The sequence below is a fragment of the Pyrgilauda ruficollis genome, unplaced genomic scaffold, assembly GCF_017590135.1.
Source record: "Pyrgilauda ruficollis isolate IOZ18807 unplaced genomic scaffold, ASM1759013v1 scaffold97, whole genome shotgun sequence".
Classification (NCBI taxonomy): domain Eukaryota; kingdom Metazoa; phylum Chordata; class Aves; order Passeriformes; family Passeridae; genus Pyrgilauda; species Pyrgilauda ruficollis.
This window is the reverse complement of record NW_024531821.1, coordinates 629,187-654,349: the sequence shown is the minus strand read 5'-3', so window position 1 is coordinate 654,349 and position 25,163 is coordinate 629,187. Positions and strand designations below refer to the sequence as shown.

At 39.9% G+C, this 25,163-nt stretch overlaps 1 protein-coding gene across 1 annotated transcript in view; it reads right to left on the bottom strand.

Annotated features, from left to right (window-relative positions):
* The window catches only part of SLC6A11 (solute carrier family 6 member 11), an 88,289-nt gene that overhangs the window by 42,932 nt on the left and 20,194 nt on the right, over positions 1–25,163 (bottom strand). The window contains exons 5-6 of the mRNA XM_041489955.1: positions 22,832–22,964; positions 333–467 (exon numbers count right to left, since the gene is read on the bottom strand). Coding sequence (XP_041345889.1) covers positions 333–467; positions 22,832–22,964 — 268 coding nt within the window. The remainder of the gene's footprint in view (positions 1–332; positions 468–22,831; positions 22,965–25,163) is intronic.

Sequence of the window (25,163 nt, the reverse complement as noted above, 5' to 3'; positions counted from 1 at the left end):
GTGGGTCCCACTACAGTGCATCTTTCACAGTTCTATTTCTCCAAAGTATCCAGTCTTATTTGCAAGGCCATCCTTTGAAACTTGTTTCTAGTTCCAATTCTCTCTCAGCAATGTCTGTCCTATTCCATGGCATTTCTAAGTCAGCATTTCTTATCTCAAAGTTTGCATACAGACACACAGTGTGAACCTTCTGCCAGGCCGTGAGAATTCTTTACAAATTTATTCCCACAAAGGGATCCCCAGGAGTCACCTGTGTTCAGACTTCCAACCCAAGGGACCCCTACAGTTTTTCCCAGCCAGAAAGGCACACAGCTGTGCAGCCAAGGTCCTACCTGTGGGTCGGAGAGCCGGGAGATGTCGGGGTAAAGGTAGAACTTGATGCCCTCGGAAGCGCCGGGTAACGTCACCCCCCGGATCAGGAGGATCATCAGCATGATGTAGGGGAAGGTGGCTGTCACATACACAACCTGGGGGAGGAAACAAACAGCAGAAAAGGATTCTGTGAGTTCTGTGAATTTTCTGCCAGCTGCAGCAAAACCACCTTCTTTTCACGTTCGCTGGAGGAAAGGTGTTTTGGCTGCCTTTGTGCAGGTCGTTTTTGTCCTCCAACCATATTCCCTTCTAAACTCCTCAGGGTCTGTGGGAGATGTCAGCACTTTTTATAGAGATTGGGAAGTCCTCTGTAAGTGTATTATTCCCAAACACATGCTAACAAGTAATTAATTACGTATATTATAACAATACAAGCAATGGATTCTCAGCCACCCCAGAATTACTGAAGTGATTTCCCTTCAGGCTGCTCTGCCTGCATGTCTGGCTTTCAGGAATAAGCATTTCATCAAGCCCAAAGGTTAAGTTCTATCCATATCTCCTTGGGATTTGATAGAGAGCCCTTCTCTTACAAAGAGCCTTCAGGCACAATGTCTGAGGTGCTGAACCCCAGCAATTGCTGTTTTCACAGACATGGCTACGCTTTCTTTTTTTTTTTTTTTCAGAAATCACTTTTTTTCTCTCTGGGGAGCAACAGGAAATCTGCAAGAAGTCACATTTTCCAAAGGAAAAATAGAGCAGAATTGGTCCTGTTTCACAGTCTCAAACCTGAGAGCAGCACATGGCTTCTCAAACTCAGAGGAGGATTAAATTATAAATTCCATGCCACTGTCAATATTGTCTTTATGTGACAACCACCTCTCTATAAATTTAACTTTCTATAATTTCCTAAGGCCATTTCCACCTTTCTTACTCTTACACCTGCCTTGCACCAGTCAAAATTAGTTAAGATGCTGAATGGAAAAACAACTTTTGGTGAAAAATACAACCTCAAAAAATACGTGTTTTAAACATATTTAAAGGAGTCCAATATCTGTCTGCTATGTAAATGAAAGGGATACATCAAAGAATGACCTGTGAAAGGATTCTCAGACACATTTTTGTAATTAATGAACTGAAATTGGATTTTCAGACTATTTAACACCAAACATTAAACAATCTCATGTGCCTCATTCCTCAAAAATGGAGGAACTTGACTTTCCCAGGAAATGTAGAGCACCTTTTTATTCCTATAGGTCCCAAAAGCCTGAATTGATGAATTCCTAGGTCAGTTCAATGCAAAATGGGAGGTTTTATCCCAGTGCTTACATTTGTTAGCTGTTAGTGGGAATGCAAACTGCTATGACTGGCTGAGTTCAAATAGACCTTGTCTCTCCACATTTGGGTTTCAAATAAAAAAGGATCAGCAGCTAATGAGAATTAAAAAATAAACACATGGGATGGACACGGTCCTGCTCTGAGCTTTAAATTAGGTGGAAAGGATGGAGTGGCCAGCTAATGGTTTTCATTTATTTAGTTCTTTGCTAGCTATTTTATCCTCCTCGTTTTAAATCAAAAGTTGCATTTAACAGAGGGCAGTCAGCAGACACATCCATGTGATGGCACTGAAGGCCTTGCACCTGTAATAGTTGTAATATCTATAATATTTCCTTGTGTTTCCTTCCAATCCTTTTTTTCCTTGCAGTCTGCAACATTTCCTTGCATTTCCTTCCTTCTGTGCACTGCTGTGCAGCACATCCACATCCACTGCTTCCTGCACATCCCAGGTGCCTGGAACGTTCTACCTGAGCAAACCCTGGGATCTGGCAGAGGCAGATTCCTTCCCAGGCTGGGTTGGGAGCATTTCCTCCCTCATCTCCATCAAGGAACAGCCAACACCATTCATCTCTGCAGCCAAGGGAGGCCAGGGACAGGGATCTGTGCAATCCCCCAGCAGCCAGGGCTGCAGCCACAACCTCTAACCAATTTTTGGGTCATCAGGGCAGCCCTAGAGGAATTAGGGCTCTCCCTGCTCTCTGGTTGCCATGCAAAAAGGGGACAAAAGTAAAGCACCATTGGCTCAGTATTTCTGGCAACAAATACCAACACAGACATCCAGAAGCACAGTGAAAGGGACATCAAGGAAGCAGCAGTGGGAAAGGTGGAAAGATCTCCTCTTCCCGAGCCCACTGACACTGCTGGTAATTGATCACACAACCCCTGAGGCTGAAAAGCTCCAGCTTCTCTTTTACTTCAGCAGGTGAGTGCACTGTGCTGGGAGAGAGTCACTAATTCTCATTTTTCCCCCTCCCGAGGAGCTCCTGATGTGAGGCAAGGTGGGGAATTTAGGAATCAGTGCCACTATTAGCATCATCATCACATCTGTCAAAATTAGTTCAGCTGCTGAATGGAAAAAAAAAATCATTTGGTGAAAAATACAACCTCAAAAAATATGTGTTTTAAACTGAGGAGTCCAGTATCTGTCTGCTATGTAAATGAAAGGGATACATCAAAGAATGACCTGTGAAAGGATTCTCAGACACATTTTTGTAATTAATGAACTGAAATTGGATTTCCAGACTATTTAATCCCAAACATGAAATAATCTCATGTACCCTTAGATCAGGTACCCTTAGAAATGGAGGAACTCTTTACTTGAGCAGGTGAGTGCACTGTGCTGGGATAGAGCCATTAATTCCCCTTTTCTCGCCCTCCCCAGGAGCTCCTGAGGTGAGGCAGGATGGGGAATTTAGGAATCAGTGCCACTATTAGCATCATCATCACATCTGTGGGGCATTAAAAGTTTCCTGGATTGTTTTCTTTTCTTTCAACACATCGAACCTCTCTGAATATCAATGTGAACACAACTGTTTCTAATTACACCACATCCTGTTTTAATTGACTTTAATTGCTTGGTATGTTAATTTGCATCCCAATGCTCAAAATGCTTTTTTTAAACCCTTGTCAGAGCCATGCCAATGTTTAAGCAATTGGAAACAAAATAAAATTTCTGGCAGGCGAGTTTTTGCACCAAGTTCTCCTCTCACAATGTACTTGAAATAAAAATTTACAATGATATTTATACATACAAGTAGGTGGAAATGCACCCAACAACTCTGAACTATCCTTGAGTGCTTAACTGAAGGTACATTGGAACCAAAGACCCTGAAAATGGATATTTTATTGATTGCCACAAGCCTTAAGTATCAAAGAATAGGAAATAAGTTGAGTAGCAAGTACTGGAAATTTAAATACCAGAACCTTAAAGAGGTTTAGATGTCACTCAAGGTTAATATGTAGATATCCAGGTACCTATGAAATGATTTCATGAGTGAGGCACCATAAAGATTTTGAGAACTGAGCTAGATCTCAGTTTTATCTTTTCATACCTAAATATCTCAACAGCATAGATATGTGCCTGTGTTCCAATTTGTCCCCTGGGAGTGCTGAATTTCTTGTCCTGAATGGAAAGGTGTTTTTGTGAACACTTCAGGCAGATCATGCTGCAGGGTGAGGGAGATCTGGCTTTTGAGGATCAGTAGAAGAAATTCAGGATAACCCTGCTGAGAATAAGGAGGAAGATTCCCATGCAGTGAACTGAGCCCCAGCCCATGGAGATCTTAAGCCCCAGATCAGATTTCTTTGGCCAAAGCTCCACACCAGCCTGAGCTTCTCACACTTCCTCACAGCAGCATGAAGCAGCGAACCTTCCTCATTGCTTGGCTCTTGCTAAGGACACACAGCCAGGATTCCTGATAGAAACATCACTTGGAGGCAGGAAGGTGGTGGAATTCTCCCCTGCAAGCTGCAATGTTCAAGCTTGTTTGCACTATAGGGAACTATAAGTGTCTTATAAATGGGAGAAAATTTATCTTGATGCTTCAGGAGATTCCTGTCCCCTAAAATCCTCTATTGCTCCACTGGGCTGTAAACATGAGGAATATCAATGCACAAATTGCCAGAGATTTGCCAGAACTCACTATTTAAGTGTTTGTGGAAAATCAGACCTGCCCCCATGCCCTGCTCATCCTTATTTTTCACAGAGTGTTTTAATCCTGGTGTAATTTAACCTCATTTATTTATTTGAAACCATGAGCATGGAGAACCAGAGAGAAACACAGCTGTGCCCACACTGCACTACACTCCTGTATGGAGAAACTACTCAGGACCCAAAATTTCACCCAGTGGTGCGAGAAGGAAAAGAGTAATTTTTATCCAGGGGAACCAATTGGCACAAATACAGAAATATAATTATCATACCCCTGCCAGGCAGCTCTGCTCTCTGTGTAGCCACTCCCAGGAATCAATTTGGGCAGGATTTCCATCAAAAGTTTTCAAATTGTCCCACAAGCTGCAATCAAACCAGACTTGGCCTCACTGATATTTGCCAGTTTCACAAATTCTGACTTCCTAGATGGTACCAGCAGATGATAAACAAGATAAAATATTTTCTTTTTCAGCTGCCATGGGATAGTGTGAAATATTCCATGCAGCATTGTTGGGAAAAATTATTGGGAAAAATGGCTTTTGTTCATCTGACTCTACACCATCTACAGAGCTACAGGTGACAACTGAAAAGGGAGATTTTCCACATTAACTGGATTTACAAGTAAAATGGTATAAATGTATAAAGGAGTGACAGCTGATGCACAAGGTTTTTAAAGCATGTCAAAAGGGAGAAAACATTCGAGGTCCACCTACATTTTAAAGGTAAAATTTCATATACAGAGAAAGAAACGCAACGAAAATCCCAAGAGAACAGCAGGTAAGTGGATTTGTTTAGGTGGAATGAGGGGAGGGGTTAGAATCTGCACAATGGCTGATTTTTCTATTTTCTCTGTGTGTTTCATGGATTTATTCAGCATCATCTTCTGTTTGTCATCTCTGTTTATCCACAGAGGGAATCTTGCGCCAGAATAATTCTGGAAAACCAACCTTAACCAGGTTGCCTATGAACTGCAGAATTCCTTCTAAATTACCATTGAATCACGTGTGAGTGCAGGAATAAATTCAAACCCCAACAGCTAAGAATATTTAGTGAGATTTGGGTACTGAGAAATAAGTATCCAAAAGGAACAATCCATTGGGAATGAAAATTCAATGAGATGAGCCAGAAAAGAGGGGCCAGGAGAGGATACTGGGTGAAGGGATGGGAGAAGCTGAGTGATCACAGGAAGCAAAAGTTTCCACATGAAATAAAAACTGCAGAAAGGAATAATTCCAGCACCCCCTCACACTGAGGTCATTGCCTGGGACACAGAAAAATCCCTACCTGGCAGAGCTGTGCAAGTCCCAGGTTTTTTTCCACATGGTGGTGAAGGCAATAAATAAATTAATGAAAGTCTGAGCCCCACTGGAATGGTTTCCTTCACAAGTAAATGAAAGCTTCACTCCAAAATTTATTGAATCAATTAAAAAAAAAGAAACAAAAAAACCAAATCAAAATGTTCTGTTTAATTTTGGTTTGGGATTCTTTTAACTGAATGGGCAGAAGAGAGTTGTGTCTTGAATGAAAAACGCTTTAACAAGCCCAAGTTGTTATTTAAAAGCCTTAATCCCACATTAAAATGGGTGAAAAACCTATTTTCCATATATGTTGTAGCATGAATTATTCTTTACATTGGATCTGACTTTATACACTTTTCAGCACTTCCCAAATTCCATTTCAAATATTCTGTGTTCACAAAACTGCCTGCCTGTGGTCCAAAGCTCCAAAAGAAAGAGAAGTCATGGTGGAAGGCTGAATCCAAAGTGCTCTATTAGAATCCCAGGCATGCAGCTAAAACTGGAAAACAAGGAGACAGCACCAAGGGCAGACAATATCCATGCACAGAGCAGCTCATTTTCCCAGCTGAATGGAGTGAACAATTCACTTCCATGATGAGCTCCTTCTCCCCATAAATATTCCTTAAGCAGCAGCAAGTTTTCTAAATATGTGTAATTTCCCAGCTCCTTCCAACAGCTGGGTTTGCTTCCAGCTTGCCCAGGAGAATTAAAATCAAGATCTGTCTTCTTTCTGCTAAAAATTGCTCTTCAGGCTTGGTAGTTCTATTGATGAGGTCTACAAACCTCCTACTTAATAAGAAAAAATATCAGTGTACTGTCTAGAGCTAATGTAAAGATAGAGTTCCTTGTATTTGAGTAAAAATTCTTTCATTACCAGATCCTGCCCCAAAACATCCATTTGTAAGACTTCCAAGAACACAATATGCAGATATATCCAAAAATCCCAGTCATGGACACCAGGACACACAAAAGTACCCATAGAAAATGTAGAAACAGTGAATTTTATCCCATTATTGGAATCATTTATGTGAGCACCTTCATTTAAACACCATAATAAATTGAATTTAAAATAAATAAATAGTAATGGCAAATAAGTTTATTCATAAAAAATTTTAAGAATAAATAAATAAAGGCAAATGAAGATAACCAGATTAATTCTTGATATATGCACGGCTTAATAATGACCTAATCAGTGACAAATAATGTGCCAACAGCTTCAATAAAAGGGGAAATGATCATAACTAATGAGCTGGATCCTGAAAAAATGACTTTAAGACACAGTTCCTTTTATTTCAAGGATTAATTCCAGCCAGAATTAATTAATTCCAGGCCTTGGTCAAGTTCATAGTACCAAATTCCCAGTAAAATTTACACATTGTACAAATCTGATTGTGGCGACTGCTCTGAAGTGTTTTTAAATGTTCACAAATGAATCCACATTAAAAAGGACCAACCTGAACTAAAAACTGAGCGACCGTTGAAAATGTTTCATTCACATTATTACATTTGTGCTGTCATTAAATGTCAGAAAGAAAAGCTTTTATCTATTTCATAGATCAATAGCTATAGTAAATACAACTCAGGAGCTCAGTGCCTCCTCCCAGTGCTTCCTCAGCCTCCAAATTTATATTTTCCACACTCAACATTAATCCTCCCCTCGCCAACTGTTCTCAGAGGAGTTGTGGTAGTGAAAAAGTGAAGGCTGCGACAACCCTCAACACCAAGAGACCCAAAAATGTGCTCTCCATTTGTTGGCAAGTGTGTTCCTCACGTTGTGAACGTGCTGTTACCACACTGCTCTCACAAAAATCCCAACAGTTGTAAACACTGCGTGCCCAAAATAGCTCTGGGAAACAGGGGAAGGGCTGGGCTGGAATTCTCAAAGGCAGAAAACCTTGAGCAAAACCAGCACCACCATTTGGCAAGCAGACACAGCTCTCCCCGTGGAAATACAAAAGCAGAATCCCAATGCTGAAATCATGGTGTTATTGTCCCTGGCACCTGGAATATCTTTGTTGGAGGTTTTTCTTTAAAAGCAGTGGATGTTTTGGGGTTGGAGGGGTCTACCCCGAAAAAAATTCTTGATTGAAGTTTATTGTTTTATCTCCACCATTAATGGTTCTGATAAGCCAGTGAAATAACAGCATCTTAAAACTACAATTTGATTTTTTTGTTTAATATTCAGGGGCACAAAGAGGAAGAGCTGCCCTCTGCTTGTGGGGAAGGTCTGTGGTAGAATTCTCAAGCAAAACCAGCACAACCATTTGGCAAGCAGACACAGCTCTCCCAGTGGAAATACAAAAGCAGAATCCCGATGCTAAAATCATGGTGTTCTTGTCCCTGGCACTGTCCAAAGATCTGAAATGTCTTTGTTGGAGGTTTTTTCTTTAAAAGCAGTGCATGCTTTGGGGTTTGTGGGGCTTTTACCCAGAAAAAAATTCTTGATTGAAGTTTATTGTTTTATCTCTACCACTAATGGTAATGTTAAACCAGAGAAATATCAGCATCCTATAACTGTAGTTTGATTTTTTGTTTAACATTCAGAGGCACAAAGAGAAAGAGCTGCCCTCTGGTTGTGTGGAAGGTCTGTCCTGGAATTTCTCAAAGGCAGAAAGTTGCAGAAAACCTTGAGCAAAATGAGCACCACAATTTGGCAAGCAGACACAGTTCTCCCAGTGGAAATACAAAAGCATAATCCCAATGCTAAAATCATGGTGTTATTCCAAGTCCCTGGAACTTGGAATATCTTTCTCTAAAAGCAGTGGATGTTTTGGGTTTTGTGGGTTTTTTACCAAGAAAGGACAATTGAATGAAGTTTATTATTTTATCTCCACCATAAATGGTTCTGATAAACCAGTGAAATAACAGCATCTTATAACTATAATTTGATTTTTTGTTTAACATGCAAGGGCACAAAAAGAAAGAGCTGCCCTCTGCTTGTGGGGAAGGTCTGTGGTAGAATTCTCAAGCAAAACCAGCACAACCATTTGGCAGAGACACAGCTCTCCCAGTGGAAATACAAAAGCAGAATCCCAATGCTAAAATCATGGTGTTATTGTCCCTGGCACCTGGAATATCTTTGTTGGAGGTTTTTTCCTTAAAAGCAGTGGATGTTTTGGCTTTTGTGGGGTTTTTACCCAGAAAAAAATGATTGATTGAAGTTTATTACTTTAGCTCTTGACTGAAGCTTATTATTTTATCTCCACCATAAATGGTGCTGATAAACCAGTGAAATAATGGCATCCTGTAACTATAACATGATTTTTTGGTGTAACATTCAAGGGTACAAAGAGGAAGAGCTGCCCTTTGGTTGTGGGCAGAGAGAGGAAGAGTGATGGGGAGGAAGCAAATTTCAGCATCTTGGCTGAGCTCATCACTGCAGGCAAAGTGTTTATGTAGAGCTCCCATCAAGGAGGGAATTTGCAGAGCCACAAATATCACAGAATTAAAGACTTCTATTTAATCAAGTAAAAGTCAACTTTAAAAATCAACCAGGAAGAATTTTAAATATAAATTAGTGTTATTGTCCCTGGCACCTGGAATATCTTTGTTGGAGGTTTTTTCCTTAAAAGCAGTGGATGTTTTGGCTTTTGTGGGGTTTTTACCCAGAAAAAAATGATTGATTGAAGTTTATTACTTTAGCTCTTGACTGAAGCTTATTATTTTATCTCCACCATAAATGGTGAAATAATGGCATCCTGTAACTATAACATGATTTTTTGGTGTAACATTCAAGGGTACAAAGAGGAAGAGCTGCCCTTTGGTTGTGGGCAGAGAGAGGAAGAGTGATGGGGAGGAAGCAAATTTCAGCATCTTGGCTGAGCTCATCACTGCAGGCAAAGTGTTTATGTAGAGCTCCCATCAAGGAGGGAATTTGCAGAGCCACAAATATCTCAGAATTAAAGACTTCTATTTAATCAAGTAAAAGTCAACTTTAAAAATCAATCAGGAAGAATTTTAAATATAAATTAGGACTAATTAATCAACTGAGGGTTGGGGTTTTTTTTTTTTCCATTTTGTAAAGGTGTTTAAAATGTACAAGCTTTTATAAAACAAAGCTGTTCCTTTCCAGAACTTTCTAGGATTTTCAGAGCTCTCAATGCCACCTAGTTTACCTTCACAGACAAACCTGATACTATGAGTTACACATACACCCAGAGGTTTGCATTTTGCTGTAAAAAATGTGTAATGTGGGATGACTATTCCTCATAACACCCCCAATTCTGTGAAAATAATTCAGAATTATCCCACAGCAGCACCTGAATTTCCAGTTGTGTAATTGATTTTAAACAGGCAGAAACAGGGGTTCAACAAGACATTACATTAATTAGAATTTCTACTTATTCTAGACAGACCTTCCATTTCTCACTCCTCACCCATCCTAAAAATGGTTAACCTTCAAGCAGACAGAGATGCAAAGGTCAGGGCTGGGCAGGAGGTGATTTTTCCTGTCACTCCAAAATGTGTAAATCTTAAATGTGTGTTGGAATAGACTCAAAATTTTTGGCCAACTCCTTCTCCTGGTTCAGGGTTTGTTTGCTCTCTGACTCTTACTGCAGAACATGAAACTGGGTTTCCTGAAGGAGTGTTGTCTCATGGAATTATTATGCATTATATAATGGATTATATATATATATGTATAATATCATATATTATTATATTATATCATGGATTCCCTTCAGTTATGAGCTTCAGTGAATCAATGTTTTTCAATAAAATCAGGATTTACCAGAGCATTCCTTATCATCTCCAGCTTAGATTCCTAATTGATTTTCCTCACTTGTCATTCAAAAAACCCCTCAAACAAACAAAAACAACAACACAAAAACACACTACCAAATGAACATCATCATTGAGAAAAAAAAAATGCTGGATGAAGTCTGGGAAATGCAATGACTAATGGATTATAGTGGAGGTTTTCCAGCCAGAAAAAGGTAAAAAAGATGGCCTCAAAAGGCAAAAAGTGCCAGCTGGAAAAGATCAATGTGTCAGCCAGACTCTTCTGTCACCAAATAAATGCATAACATTTCAAATAATTGCAAATATTAAAATACAGAACATTAATTCAATGGTAGTAAGAATTTTCCCTAGAATTTTGCACCAAAACCAATCGTATGTGAGACTTTTTTTTGCAAATTTTCCTCTCAATCCTCCAAGCACTGCAGCAGGTTTGGTGGTGGCAAACCTGCTGCAGTGCTTAGAGGATTGAGTGGATAATTTGCAAAGAAACATCTCTAAATCTAGCAGTCACTTCTGCATTTTCTGGGCACCACAGCACTATTTAATCTTGTGCAGTAAATGCTGGGGAAAAAGAAAATATTTGTAAACTGGCAGGCAAAGATATCCCATAGCAAAGGCACACCTTTTTGTCTTTTGATGGATTTTGTAATCATGAAGCTGAAGGAAGAGGGTCAGACCTCCCCAGGAGGGGCAGTGGAGAGGCAGCTGTGATTTCTGCTCTGGGACAGGGACAGGAGCCAGGAAAGGGCTGGAGCTGGGCCAGGGAGGGTCAGGGTGGAAATCAGGGAAAGGTTCTGCCCCAGAGGGTGCTGGGCACTGCCCAGGCTGCCCAGGGAATGGGCACAGCCCCGAGGCTGGCAGAGCTCCAGGAGCTCCCAGGGATGTCCAGGGTGGGATTGTTGGGGTGTCAGTGCAGGGCCAGGACTGGGACTGGATGATCCCTGTGGGTCTCTCCTAACTCAGGATATTCCCTGAATCCACTAATTGTCCTGTCCCTTCCAACCAAACCATAAAACCCATATCTGGCAGACCTTAAGCTTTCCCTAGTTGACACATCTGCTAAACAGACAGGCCCTGTCTTGGAATGTTCTATTTCTTTGTAATGATTACAGGGCCATAGAAATTTAGTATAATTCAGGTTGTGAATTATAGGTAGGGCATGTGAATGGCATATAGAGCATTTCACTGCACAAATCAGGAGGAAATGATCAGGTGGCTCAAGGACTGGCTGAATTTTGAGTATCTCCAAATACAAAAACTCCATAACCTCTCTGGGCACCTGTTCCAGCATCTGAGCATCCTCAGAGTGAGAAAGTGATTCTGTGATTCTATTGGGAGTCCAGGACTTCTGTAGGAGAATAAAGAGCTCCCACTTCTTTGGGAAAAGGTGTGTTTGTGTGCCCCCAGCATGACAGCCCATTCCTGTCAGCCGCTGAGCAACACGAGCTCTTATCTCCATGGTGACAGCTGAGCGATGGATGCACCATGGAGCATTTGCAACGCTACTTGTGCATTAAGTATAATAACAAAAGTACAATAAATAGCCCCAGCACGCAGACTAACAAGCATCCTTATCATCCTGACCCTGATTCTCCACGTTTCCCTTCCCTGTGGCTACTCCAGCCCCCTAATGCAGTTAGTCACACCTTGACTGAGGTTTACTGCTCTCTAACTTCCCCTCTGAGCAGCCTCTTAGCATAGCTGCTAAATCACCTCAAGGCTGGCTTGTAGGACACCAATCTGACACTGCTGCAATTAATTCGTGGGTTTGGGAAGAAAAGGTAACGTGATGCATAGAAAAATGAGAGGGATCACACGATAAAACCCTTGGGCTGAAGACAGGGGGGCTGAGGAGTACGTGACTGCCACAGACCGATTTTCTCTCTCAGAGAAAAGCTTTGATCTCTCAGCTCTCCCTCCAAGCCCTCAGCTGAGCAGAGATCCCCGAGTGGCTGCTCTGGGGATGTAAAGGTGCTCTCCCTGGGGAGCACAGACCTCTCCCTGTGCTCATCCCACACTTGGAGCACTGAGATTCCACCCTCAGCAAGGTGCTCCAAGGACAAGGGACACACAAACCAAGGCACAAAAATCCTCACTGACCTCGAGCACTGCAATTCTCCCAAACTCATTTCACACCCACAGGAAAGAACCCAGAATTTTTTACTACACTTAATTAAGAGCACTGCCTCACACTTTCTACAATTGTCCCAAGTGTCTACTTTCCATGACACAATCCATCTTACACAGGATGTTTTGAGTTTCTTCCTTTCTTTTTTGGAGCACACAGGTTTTTTCCAGCAGCAGGGGTGAATAGCAGGTGCACAGCAGCCAGCTCCCTCCTGGAGATGTGTTTTAGTTACCAGCCCAGCACCAGCAGCTGCCTGAAGCTGCCTTTGTTGCTCATGAGGCAATTTATTTCATTTCATTAAGCTTTGCCATTCTTGGGAGTGAGTTTGGATGTGAGCCACAGGAGCTGACACTGGGGTGGGATACAGGGCTCGAGTTTGTAAATCTCACAAGAACAGCCTTGTAAACAAAACTTGTACTACAAAGACATCTTCACACTGGAGATAAAGGCAGAAATGTGGACTTTGCTGGCTGCAGAGAGCAGAGTCTGCCTTCCCACTGGCAGGAATTTGGTTTAATATAGCCTTGGCATACAGGGTATGGGAATGGATACCTAAAATTGCAGTTAAGGAGCCAGTCTTAAAGCTGGACAGATTAGCAGGAGCTAAGGACAAACAGGCTGTGTGAGAATAGGGAGTTGTGGCTGTTCTGTTCCATGGGAAGAAATATGAAATTGGAGCAGCATTAGGAAAGTCAGAGCTATAAATGTTTGTGTAATCCATCTTAGGGACCCTGTGTGCTCTTGAAGAAGAAAAGGTGCAAATAATATTCCAAATACACAAAGCAAGACTGAAGAAAAGCAATATTCATTGCAATTTCTGTGCAGAAATTCTGTGCACACATAGAGACCAGGATGTGGCAACCACAGAGTTTTGGGAAAGGCAGCTTTGGAAAACCCTCAGCTGTAAATCCCAGCCTGCAGCAGTGCCCTGCACCTGAAGGAATAACATTTTAACCCTGACATGTGCATCAACAATGAGAATAACCTGGAAATGTTCTATTTTGACTCCTGTTGGATGCTCTGCTGCAGGGAATTGTTTGTTTTTTTATCGTTCAATCAACTGTTAATTGATTACAGGGAAGGGGGGGAAGAGGATGGGTCAGGAAGGGCAGGTTCTGAACCATGAAGAGATCATACTCTGAATAAATGACTGCAACTGTCACATTTCTAAAGCCTCTTTGGTGGGTCAGTGTAATTTTGATAATGAGCTAAAAGTTCCTGGTAGCCTCAATGGCAAAAAGAAGCTGAATTTGTCACCTTGAGCCAAACAGTGCATTTTCCCCACAGGGATTGCTGTGTTCATCTGTGCCCTGGGACTTTCCCTTTAATTTTGCAGCAATTTTCCCTGCATTGGCACAGCAAATATCCCAGCTGGCCTTCCACCCTCTGCTCCTCCCTGCCCCTTCTGCTTTTTCATACTTTAAGTTCACAGACCAGGTGATTTCTCTGCCCAAAACATCTCCTACCTGCATGTGCCCTGAGCTGTGCCCTGAAACACTTTTTACTCTCTTCAGCTGTGCACCAGGGCTTACATCCACCCTAAATATTCATGTAAAAGTGGATTTCCCCCCTAAGGTGCAGCTGGGAAGGACTGAAATCATAAAACCGCGATTTTGATTGAAGTTTCCTATATATGAAACCATCCCCAGCTGTCAAACAGGTCAGGAAAAGCACCGAGAAGCACAAAAGTTGATTTTTTTTTTTTAACAAACCCGAGGTGTCCTTAAATGCTCAGAGCACAGGAGAGTGGAGAAAAAACTTAGTTTAGAAACCTCAGAGAGCAGGAACTCTGCATGCATCTCATGAATGTTCTACTTTCCCCCTTTGAATACAGACATCAGCCTTGGCCACGGTTAAAGCCTCACCATGAAGGGCCATTCTTTGCTGTTACTTCAGCCTCAAACAAAAGACACTTCAGGAGATACAATCCTTGCTGCCCAGTTCCTTTTCCTGGGCTCTTACAATGGGCCCTAGCTTTTTCTTTTTTTTTTTTTTTTTTTTGTTTCTGTCCTTTTGCTCCTCCTTTCTGCCTCATTGAATCTATTAAGGCCTTTAGATGGCCTGCTATTGAGAAATAAATTTTCTTTGGGACTAGTGACTGTGTCTTAACTGCTGGCAAGCAAGGCTTAACTCCTGAGGGGAGGGAAAATGATGGGTAAAATATAGAAAAACCCATCTCTGAGTTTGGGCTCTTCAAGCACACTGGATACCTAGCAGTGCCTTGCTCCTCAAGGAAAAGGAATAACCTAATCCCAGGAATTTTCCCACTTCTCTCATGCATTAATCTTGACACATTGAGCTCTCTTGCTGCTTGGATTTCCCAGCAGATGAATATATTCTCTTATTTTAGGGCCACATGCCAGTGATTTTTGCACAAGTGGAAATGACAAGGCCCCAAGAGAGGCTCTGCAATGAGAAAGGTCCTCAATAAACACAGAATTACCCCATGTCAGAAATACAAGCACTGTTCAGGCCTATTTTTTTAAAAAATTTAATTATTTTTCATTGTTTTCCATCACAGAATTGTTAGCCCAGCTCCATAAGTGTAAATCTAGTGCCTGTGCATGCAGAAACAGAAATCCAAACCTCACTTGATTTTCTTTCTCAGCTTATATCCCAGAAGTAGCAAAAGACATATTAGCTCCCCTTATTTGGGTTTTTTCTGCTTTGTGACTCAGGGACTGGGACAACTCTAGAAATTCTGTGACTTTTTCTGGCTGCTGTTACAGCCTTGCTGCAAATCTTTGGGCAGAATTGATAGGCTCAAGCCTTACAGAGAGGTAAGCAACTAAATCCAACCAGCTTTAAGCTTAAAAAGATGCTGTTCTTTGGAGAAACCATTGAAACTTACTGCTGTGTATTTGAAATTCTTTGTTTTAGGCAGGGAAAAGATCACATGTGGAAAGAACAGATATAGGGCTGAGTTATTTGGTTCTGCTCATTGCATTTTACAATTTTATTATCAAAATATTATTAATAGCAATAAGATTGAACATAATTATGGGGCACATGGTGTGGTAGATTATTTCAAAGCCACCAAAGCTCAGTTCAAACCAACAGAGCTGAAATTCACCTCAGACCTAGGACAAAAACCTTGGGGAAAAAAAAACCCTTCAAAGTTCTGAGAGTGACAGAAACAATTCACAAAATATAAAGAAGTATGAGCTGGAAGTGTGTGAAGGGGTGCAAAAATAACTTTTTATGTCTGGATAATGAATTTTTCTGGGGAGTGCATCCATGAACCATCCCCTGCTCCCCTCCAGGTGGAAGAGGGAGCAGAACTGTAAAAACAGAGCTAAAGGGGAATATTTGGAGTTCACTCAGCCACCAGGGCCAGGGAGCTCCTATTTTGCATTTTAAATTGTTCACAAAAATTCTGGGCATTTTCCTCAACAGCAAAATGAAAAATAAATTATAGCCAAAAGTTAACTACAGTTGCAGCTTTATTTTATATATTTAATTTAGTAGTGCACAGTGTAGAGCTTAATTTGTTGGAATAAACTCCCAACAGGTCAGGTGTCTATTTTATATTGAATTATTCAGAACTGCAGCCTGGGACAGGTGATCCTCAAAAGCACCATAAGATGAAAAAAAACCAGGGCTCTCTACCTTTAGTTACACCTTATTAAAATGTGAGTGTGAATTAAGGATTTTTTAGTAAATTTCCTTATCCACCTCAATTATTCCTTACAAATGGTCCAGCTTGCAGCGACTGTTTCCTGCCCATCACAGATTAACAATAATGTCAAAACCCCTTTTCAGGACATTTTTCTGTTGTTGTTAATAGGATCCTGTGTCAAGATGTCCCAGCAAACAGGCTGTACCTGTTCTCTTTCATCTCTGTTTTTTGACAGATATAATTAACACAGAATCCAAAATTTTCCTGACACTTCACTGGCCCTTCAGTGCCCCCAGCTCAGCAGATCAAAGTGCTCCGTGGCATTAATTACCAAGTGAGGAGCAGTGCAGCATTGCAAAGGACAGCAGCTGTGCAGCCAGAAAATGAATTGCAGGGAATCACAGAATAATTAAGGCTGGAAAAGACCAACCCTTAACCCAGCTCTGCAAAGCCACCACTGTCCCCAAGTGCCACATCCACGTGTCCTTTGAACACTCCCAGGGATGGTGATTAAACCACTGCCCTGGGAGCTTCTTCCTGTGCCTCATCACCTTTTCAGGGAAGAAATTTTTCCCAATATCCAACCCAAACCTGCTACCACCTGAGGCCATCTCCTCTCACCCTGTCCCTTGTTTCCTGGGGGCAGAGCCCAACCTCCCCTGGCTGTACCCTCCTGCCACATCATTTTAGAGAGCACTAAGGTCCTCCTTGAGCCTCCTTTTCTCCAGGCTGGACATTCTCAGATCCCTCAGAAATTCAGCTTAAACACCTCAGACTGATCAGAGCTTTAAATGCACTCAGCAGCCTCTGCAGGACTCTGGTCTAAGTTTTGTATGTAAAGGTTAAATTAAATGCTCAAAGCAGGAGATCTCTGGGGCTCTGAATGGAATCTAACTAATTTTCCTAAATGGAACTTTTAGAGAACATTACAGGTGAAGGCAATGAGCACAATCACAGGGAAAATAGAAAAAAATCAATAGCGAAAAAGAGGAAATTATGCCCTCATTTGCACATATTCAACCCCAAATCCTGCTTCTTGTGGTACCTGCAGCAGCAGAGTTGTTCCTTTGAGAAAATAAAAAAGTTCTCTGCTTTGCTCTGGCGTTTGTTTTCCAGCGTGGTTGTGGTGGAAAGTGGAATACTTTAATGAATAATGAAGGTGGCAAGGACAGTATCAGAGCCCATTGTCCTTCTATGTTTATATTCAACAGCTACACCACCCAGAAATCTGCCAGGTAATTTCTCAGGGTTTACAACGATGAGTTGCAAACTGAGCAGTGTCCTTCTAGAGCTGCAGTGGACACTCAGTGATAAATCAGGTGAAAAGTCATAAAGGAGATCATGTGCAACCACGAATCTGCTATTTTTTTTGACTCACAGGAGTATTTAATCCAGCATCTTAGCTCGTGTTTGTGTAGAGAGAGGAACCACATCAGAGCTTTTGCTCATTTAGCACAGCAAAACCTCCCAGCAGAGCTCTCTGGGCTGTGGGTAACAGAGCATCTGCAGGGTGGAAAGGGGTAAAAAGTGTCTGACAGAGCCCCAATATCATCAACGGCTTGGTGAGAGCATGCAAGACATTTGCAAATTTGATTATGACCTGAAAAGCCAAGCAGATTTATTTCAGAGCAATATCCACAGCCTCTTGGCTCTGGGTCTACAACATCCCTGCTCCCAGCTCTCACCACCACCCTCTGCATTCACCAGCCTCTGCTCCTGGGGCAGCTCTAAAATATAAAATATTGAGAGGCAGCTTAAATCCAACACCTTCTAACATCAGCAGGAAGTGGAAATTCAGGGAACTGAGCACAAAGAGAAGGAAAGGATCAAAATATTCAGAAGTCAGAATCAGACAGAATAATATTCCGTGATTATGGCATGTAGAGGAGTTCCAGGAAATGTTGAAGAATGGATTCCTGTGAGATTTTTCTCTCTTGCAGCTGGTTCTGCACAATGAGAAGGATTTCTCATCACTTATTAACCAGTAACTAGTGCAGAAGTAAAACTCACTGAGCAAGAACTATTTGAGTTCAGCTCTGGCAAAAGAATATTTGCATGATGTTAACAAGAGCCCGTTCAAAAAGGCCCAGAATATATTAGAATTGGCTCAGTGTTCATACAATCAGTGTGATATTCTAATATTCTAATATTCAGTAAAATCCTAGAGGGAGAATATTCTTTTAACACTTTGCATCAGGAAATGCTGCCTTGGTGTTGAGCCATAGCATGACAAAACCTCATGCACAGTTTAATTAATGTGCTGTGGGTGGGGTAAAATGTTCTGATATCAATAAATTAAAATTTATACAAAGGCTGTGGGGGGTTTTAATACTTTTGATTCAGCTTCTCCTCATCTACAGCAAAAAATCCTGAAGCACCTCAGTGCTGATTAGCTCTCATTCCACCTCAAGTGGTCCAGGCAGAAAAGCTAGATTATTTTTTAACTTAAGTCTATGAATTTAGATTATTAATACAGAAGTCTTTTCAAATCAGTAATGGGAGACTCTCAAACCCATGCTCCATAGTGACACAGATGATACAATAAACAAGCTTTGAATTGAGCTGGATAACAGAAATGTAACAAGATAATAAAAAAGAAATAATTTTTTTACAAAATTAAATATTGTAATGAAGCGGCATGTAGGGAATAATTGATTAAAGGAGGGAAATCAAGCTTTGGAAGAGGTTTTCCCAAGACATGAGCAATCCCTGCCCTTGGAGGTTTTTAAGATGCAGCCAAACACCAAGACAACAGTTCCAAGTTGAGTGCTGAACCTTCTTTGACCACGAAGTTTCACCAGAGACATTCCAAGGTCCCTCCCAACCTTTACATTTTTATAACTCCAAATCTCTGCCAGGGTTTCAGACCAGGGATATCAGCACAGGACAGGGATGTGTTGATGCACCCAAAAATTAACCAAGAGCAGGAAAGAAAACTTGAATTGCTTTTCTGTAACTTTGAGTCCAGCAGGCTTCAAAAGGAATGGGGCAGAGAGACCTGAGCTCAGTGGAAGGCTTTGTTTGCAAAAATTCTCATGAAAATAAAAAATAAAAAGGAAAATATTAGGATTACTGCCTTCAGCAAGTAATTTAGGAAAAATACATTGGCAGCTACTGGTGTTGCTCTTTCAAAGTTTAAAGCACGAGGACATTTAGTTAAATTAATAAATGGACAATCAAGATCCATAAAAAAGCAGGTTCCCTTCTACCTGAAGATTTCATTAATGAAACAGGAACATCAAAAAATTAGGGGGACTCAGCAGCTCTGTGTACAATATAGAAAAACTCAGAATTGTCATAACCAGAAATCAAAAGTATTTTGGAAAAATGAGATACTGAACCAAACCTAATGATCAGAGACCGGAATGATAATTTAAATGTTAAAAAAACTAACTTTCTTCAGTCTTCTAGATAGATCTTACCTCATCTTTGGAAGCATTTGATCTCTGCTACAGAAAACTCTTCTCCATGAGATGGAAGATCAGATATTATCAAGCAAGTTTCAAAATACACATCAAATTATAATAACTGCATTGGTGTATTTTTCTCCTTCTGATTTTGAGTTTCTCATTGAAAGATCCTACATTTTGCATATTTGCAACATTTAAAATGCGAAAGCTGGCACACAAATACCTTCAGATTTAAGACTGGATAATTCAGGGCAAGAAAAGCTTGAATAATTAAGGACAAGGACCTCTGAAAGGGCACAAATCTATTCTACCTGAAAGCTGCCAGAATCACCTGGATTTATTCTGCTATTTCACACCTGTTGGAAGGGGAAATGGAAATGCTTTGTGAGAAAGTGATGAATTTCAAGAACAGTAATGGAAAAGTTTGGAACATCCTGTTAACAGTGTAATAAGCACTTCCTCTGGAGTTAAACTTTACGTTAGTCTTAATATATTTAATATCCTGAAATATTAAATATTCATGATCTGTGGTAGTGCTGGTTGGAGAATGATGGGGTTATTTTATAACAGCTTTTAAGGCTCAGATTCTTTTTCCACCATGCTTTAGAATGCAGAGTAAAAAAGAGGAAAAGGGTGAACCAACCTCCTGAATATTTCACCAAGCACAAGTGTGTGGGGAGGACACACCTTCTCCATCTCACCTCTGTTTCTCCTGCCTCTTTCTCTCCACTATCCTGTCCCACAGACACCTCCCTTTGAAAAAGTTTCAAAGGTGATAAAACTTTAAGAAGTTTTTGCTTTGAATAAATGTATTTTGTCATTGAAATTATTCAATCCAATTAAAGTATGTCATAAATTTAACAGACTGTTATACTATTATAATAAAAACCCCAGAAGTCAATTTTCAACGTTTCCTGGAAATGAGCATATAATAAATTCAATTTAGTGGGAAGGCTTATAGATGAGCTTAAATATGAATTTTAGAAATGGCATTAGATTTGAAATGGAAACTTCAGCTGAGAAATCTGCTACATCATTTATATTTCAGAACATTTAATCCATTTATAGCATCCCTAACACCTGAGTGCTGCCTTTGTTTTTAAGCTGGGAAGTTTGCTGTGCTGGGAAGGCAATGCCATGGCCCAGATTTCCAGAGATTAGGCTGGAAAAAATGGCAAGTGGAAGAATACTGAAAAAACAGTGCATTAAAAAATTAAAACCAGAAAATGTATGCCCAGGGTGAAAACCTGCACTGCAGAAACAGAGCTGGAAAAAGGAATTATCAGTATTGGCTAGGACAGATCCTTCCTGAGAGCCATGGACCTCTGCAAAGGCAGGTTCATGGGTATCACAGGGTGTCCTGAGAAATGTGGGAATTCACCAGTTCTGAGGAATTCCTCAGCATTCTGGAAACAGAACAGCTGCTCATGGCAAACTGATTTACATGGTGCAAGTATACAACAAGTCTGCCTCTTACAGAATCCTGGTCTAAATGTTTTTATAAAGCTGAATACTGGGTGTGAATTCCCTTCTATGTGCACTTTTGTTGCAAGACTAGAAGTTATTTGTGCTTGTTGAAAAGTTTATTATCCCATTTCTCGTGCTCAAGACAGGCTGTTCTTTCCCAGGCTGACCTCATCAGAGAGGTGTTTATCAAAATCACACTGAAATAAAATCAATTTAGTCCACCTACCTAAAGCTGAGGGTTTAGCTAAGCCATCAGAAAAAGAAAAAAAAAAGGGTCAGACAGGTTATCCACTTTCAAAGCACAAGATCTGGTTCTGGGGAAATGGCATAAATTGAAAGAATGGAAGAACAGTAAAATCCTGGATGTAAACTCCAGAAATGTAAAATAAATCCTTTCCAAAGTCACTTCAGCCCCTTCTGAGCCCAGCCTTGCTCCCCCCTGCTCTGTCTGTGAGTGCATCAGGGCCAGCCTGGCGTGCGTGCACACACATGCAGCCACAGAGCTTTTCCCTGCACCCCTGGGGCAGATTAAACCATGCTAGAATACATTTCCATCCTCAGACATTCCTTCTGATGGAGAGAAAAACCCAGTTTTGCTCAGTTTCATTTCTTCCCCTCCAGCTGCAACCCCTCAGAAAACTCCAAAGTGCTCATGCACCTCCCTGAGCCCACGTCAAAGGCGTGAGGACATTTTTCTTGTCATTCCCTTGGATCACTTTGGCTTCTCCAGATTCCTCTCTTTAGGATTTTTCCCCTCCCTCTAAACTATTCATTCTCATCTCCTTGGAATAAATCCCTGCTTTATTCTTTACCTCTGTCTGGTCTCTAGGGCAGCCCTCTCAAGGCATCAATCCCTACCCCTGACAGTTTCTCAGCAGTGATTTCCCTGCAGTGATGAAGGTGGGGCTGCAGCAATCTCTGCATTTGTGTGTGTGTGTGTGGAAATTCTTGCATGGGAAATGCAGCAGCAGGTTGAGTGGCACTGTTGGCAAACACACCCAGAATCAGCAACTGGGAGCAGCCAAAATGTTCATAGTATCAAGGATGTATGCAGTTGACACAGCTGAAAAATTCCACTCTGGCATTTTCTGAATTTCAAAAATCCATTACATTTGAAATATTTGATTTATAATGGAGGTCACTAAAACAGAAACAAAAAAAAAAAAAAAAACCCAACCACAACCCAAACTATGTAAGAAACAACTGAAAATTAAATGTTTCGATGCATCAATTTTGTTCCTGGTTTCCTTTATTTCCAACATGAGAAACCAGCGCTTTTTTTAGATCCTCCCTCCAGATCTGGGGCTCTTTTCCTCTCTCAGTATAGTTGATTATTCATAAATTCTACCCAGAGCTGTGGCTTACACCACTCCGGGGACAGCTTCTCCCTCACCCCAGGGCTCCCTCTTCCTGCTCCCAGGATTGAGTGGAATTCACTCAAAAAGTGCTAAATATTTTTATTTTTCCCCATAATATGCCCATCTTGGTCCCTCTCTGAGTGCTTTCATTATTTCTGCTCCTCATGTTCAATTTGTATTTTTAAATTCGCTTTTTATGTGCATCAAAACTCTCAGTGACTCTCTTGTGGGATTGAGAGTTTTGACTCCTGACAGTCTGGGGCAAAATCCAAATTTTGCAGAATTTGTTCACAGAAATCAACACAACCTGGTTTCTTTCCAGTAAAGCTCATTGCTAAATTAACAAAAATAAAACAAAACCACCCAGCCTCACCTAAGAGAATTAGGGAAAAAGGAAATTATGAAACCAAAAGGAACAAAAGCCACAAACAACTCTTAATTGAAATTAATTACAGTTCCTCACACAGAATGTAAAATTCTCTTGTTCTAGTGGAAAGAAATATTTCAGGCTCACCTTTCCAGTGGATTTGGTCCCTTTCCAGATGCAGAAATAGCAGATAGTCCAAGCAGCCAGGAGGCACAGGGCGAGCTCCCAGCGCAGGTTCCCAATGTGCTCAATCCCATCGGAAATTGCCAGCACCCTTCGTCTTCCATGGGGAAAAAGAAGGGGAAAAATTACAATATTGAGCTAAAAAAAATTATAATATTGAGCTAAAACAGCACTACATGGGAAATACTGGGGTAGAAGTGACTTAATTACAAAAAAAGATGATAGTAGTGAAGAAAACAACACTGCATATGGAATACTGGGGTAAAACTGACTTAATTACAAAACAAATTATAATATTGAGCTAAAACAGTGGTACGTGTTAAATACTGGGATAAAACTAAATTAATTACAAAATAATTACTAATAATAATTAATTATTAGTAGTAATTTAATATTTAATAATATTAAAAATTAATAATTAATTACAAAAAAAAATACTGGGATAAAACTAAATTAATTACAAAATAATTGCAATTAATTACAAAAAATGTGTGATAATATTGAAGAAAATGGCATTACATATGAAAAACCAGGATAAAATTCAATTAATTACAAAAAAAATATAATATTGAGGTAAAACAGCACTACATGGGAAATACTGGGATAAAACTGACTTAATTACAAAAAAAAGAGATTATAATAGAATTATTATAATATTGAATAAAATGGCATTGTGTACAAAAAAACAGAATAAAAACAGCACTACATGGGAAATACTGGGATAAAACTGACTTAATTACAAAGAAAGAGATTATAATATTGAATAAAATGGCATTGCGTACAAAAAACCAGAATAAAACTGAATTTATTATGAAAAAAATTACAATATTGAAGAAAACCATCACTACATGTGAAATACGGGCATGAAACTGAATTAATTACCAAAAAAAAAAGATAATATTGAAGAAAAGCAGCATTACTTGTGAAACAGTGGGTTAAAACTGAATTAATTGCATTCAAGGACTCCTCTTTACTCACTACTGAAAATACCCTTGCTACAGTTGAAAGGAAGAGAAAAGATAAAAGCAGAATATTCCCAGTATTTTGTGTCTGGGTATGAATGAACAAATGTTTCACTTTTTCAGGTCAGTGACAAAATTTTAATTTTAGAACAACAATTTTCTTTTCCCTAAAGTCAAGAAAAATAAATTATTTGAATTAGTTACCCACACATAGGAGCCAAAAATAAAATCCTTCCTAAATAAATGGGGTTTTTTTCAATTTGATATGTTTTCCTGAAAAAAAATCTAAACTTTATTTTTACCTGTTTAGTTTCATGAATTTCCTTTTGTAATTGGAACTATAACATTAAAATATTTCTTTTCAAAACCTCAAAATTTTGAAGCAACTTAAAGCAACGAATGCACACAAAGATATTCACATTAAAGTTTTTAACACTCAACCTGAAATAAACCATCCTGAGATTTCTTTAAAATCTGTATTTCAAGCTAATAAATAAATAAATAAAAATAGAAATTATAAATTAATAAAGTTAAAGTTATAAGTTATTAAATAAATAAATCTAAGTTACAAATTAATAAAGTTAAAGTTATAAGCTAATAAATATAAATTACAAATTATTACAACCTGACTTGCACTCCACTCCCTCCACAATGTGAGTGAAAACAAATTAATTGATTTTCACTGCTTTCAATTGATGATATAATTAATGTCTACATAGGCATACACATTTAATTACAATTTAGTAGAAAGGTTAAGCATTAAATTCAAACCAAGCAAACCACAGTTAAATATATAAAATAATTCTTCCTTTTGTATTGGGTTCAGTTATTGTCTGAGTCAATAGATTCAGGGATATGAAGTAGAACAGTTAAATGATATAGAATATTTATATGAAAAATAGAATATTTATATGAGATATCAACATGTAAATGAAATAAAATTAAATTTTAAAATGGAAAAAAGGAGGAATCTGCTCTGTCTCTGCTGTCACACTCAGCAGGTGAGCATGAAGGGAAATTCCTGGAGTGCTGGAGTGGGAGGCTGGAGATGCCACAAGGGAAAATGGAAATATTGAAGCAGCACCTGGGCACGTTCCACACCTCCAGAGCTGCAGCTGCTGCTCCTGATGGAGGCAGACGCTCCTAAAATGTGGGGTTAAAATTTCCTCTTTAGCTGGGGAATGACAGAATTAACAGGGGAAACAAAAATCATAATTAAACCCCAAAATCACAGAATTTATCTCCACATTTCCCAATTAATAAAGACAGATCTTCCCAGTCAAAAATAAAGGGGCAGGAAGTCAACACAAACTTTTTACGTATTATCTACTTAA